Source organism: Belonocnema kinseyi, chromosome 2, assembly GCF_010883055.1.
Source record: "Belonocnema kinseyi isolate 2016_QV_RU_SX_M_011 chromosome 2, B_treatae_v1, whole genome shotgun sequence".
Lineage (NCBI taxonomy): Eukaryota > Metazoa > Arthropoda > Insecta > Hymenoptera > Cynipidae > Belonocnema > Belonocnema kinseyi.
In genome coordinates this window covers 133,611,225-133,612,363 of record NC_046658.1, presented here as the reverse complement: position 1 = coordinate 133,612,363, position 1,139 = coordinate 133,611,225, and the positions used below count along the sequence as shown (strand labels likewise).

The 1,139-nt window shown below is 30.2% G+C and overlaps 1 protein-coding gene across 2 annotated transcripts in view; it reads left to right on the top strand.

Moving 5' to 3' along the window:
- Window positions 1-1,139, top strand: part of LOC117167308 (TBC1 domain family member 25) — a 65,123-nt gene that overhangs the window by 48,231 nt on the left and 15,753 nt on the right. For both annotated transcript variants that reach the window (XM_033352145.1, XM_033352144.1), the window contains exon 7: window positions 21-438. In XM_033352145.1, coding sequence (XP_033208036.1) covers window positions 21-438 — 418 coding nt within the window. The remainder of the gene's footprint in view (window positions 1-20; window positions 439-1,139) is intronic.

Here is a 1,139-nt window from a genome sequence, read left to right as displayed (position 1 = left end):
ATTTTCTAATCCTATTTTAGGTCATCGTCGACGCAAGAAGTTGCTTCAGAAGCAGAACAGAATTCGAAAGCCGTGACAAACCGAGATTTACCGGAAGTGCTATCGAATAAGAGTCCCTGCAAGCGAATGCATTTGCTGGACTTGAGAGAAAGACTGAGTCTAATGAGCAAAGATCCGAAAAACGGGGAGCAATCCGAAACTGAGAAGAAGTGTGCTCGGGTGGTGAAAAATTTAAACGAATTTTTGAATTTTACAAGTCTGAATCGAAGTAAAGTCACTCCAAGTGATGACCGGGAACTGAGGCGAGTTTCGAGCGAAAGTGGAGTTGTCAAAGTCGTCAGAGATGACACTTCTCCAGATGATCCCACCGATTTTTATCCAATGACGACTTCGATGACGAGAGAATTGAGACTGGAACTTGAATCTTTAGATCGTCAGGTTTGTTTGTTTTTTTTTTTTTTACAAATTCAAATCAAATTATTTTTAAAAAATGCATTTTTTTAATTTTCCCAAGAATCTTGAGAAAATTTAAACAGATTTTTGAAGATTTCAGGTATCAAAATCAAAATTTCGACGGATTTCAACTAATGAAACAATTAATTTTCAATTCAAAGTGTTAATTTCCAAACAAAAAATTAATCTTTCACAAAAGAAATTAAATTTTTAACAAGAATTGTTATTTTTTTAACCAAATAGTTGAATTTGCAACTAAAAAAAGAAAGTTTCAATCAAAGATGAATTTTCTACAGAATTGTTAAATTTTTATAAACGTTAACACAAATTTTCTATAAAATGGTAGAATTTTCAACCAAGAAGATTAATTTTCTACGAAAAAGAAGGCTTTTAAACCAAGAAGATTCTTTTTTCAAACCAGTAAATAACAAATTTAAAACGAAAAAGATGAAATTTCTTGAAAATAGGTGCATTTCTAACCAAAAAATATGAATTTTCCATAAAAAAGTCAGTTTTTAACGTAAAAATATAAGTGTTCAGGCAAAAAGTGAATTTTTGATCCAAAAATAGGCATTTTCAACCCAAAAATACGAATTTTGAACCCAAAACTACGAATTTTTAACAAAAAAGTTAAATTTCAAGTAAATAGTTAAATAGTATAATTTTCCCAAGAATCTTGAGAAAAT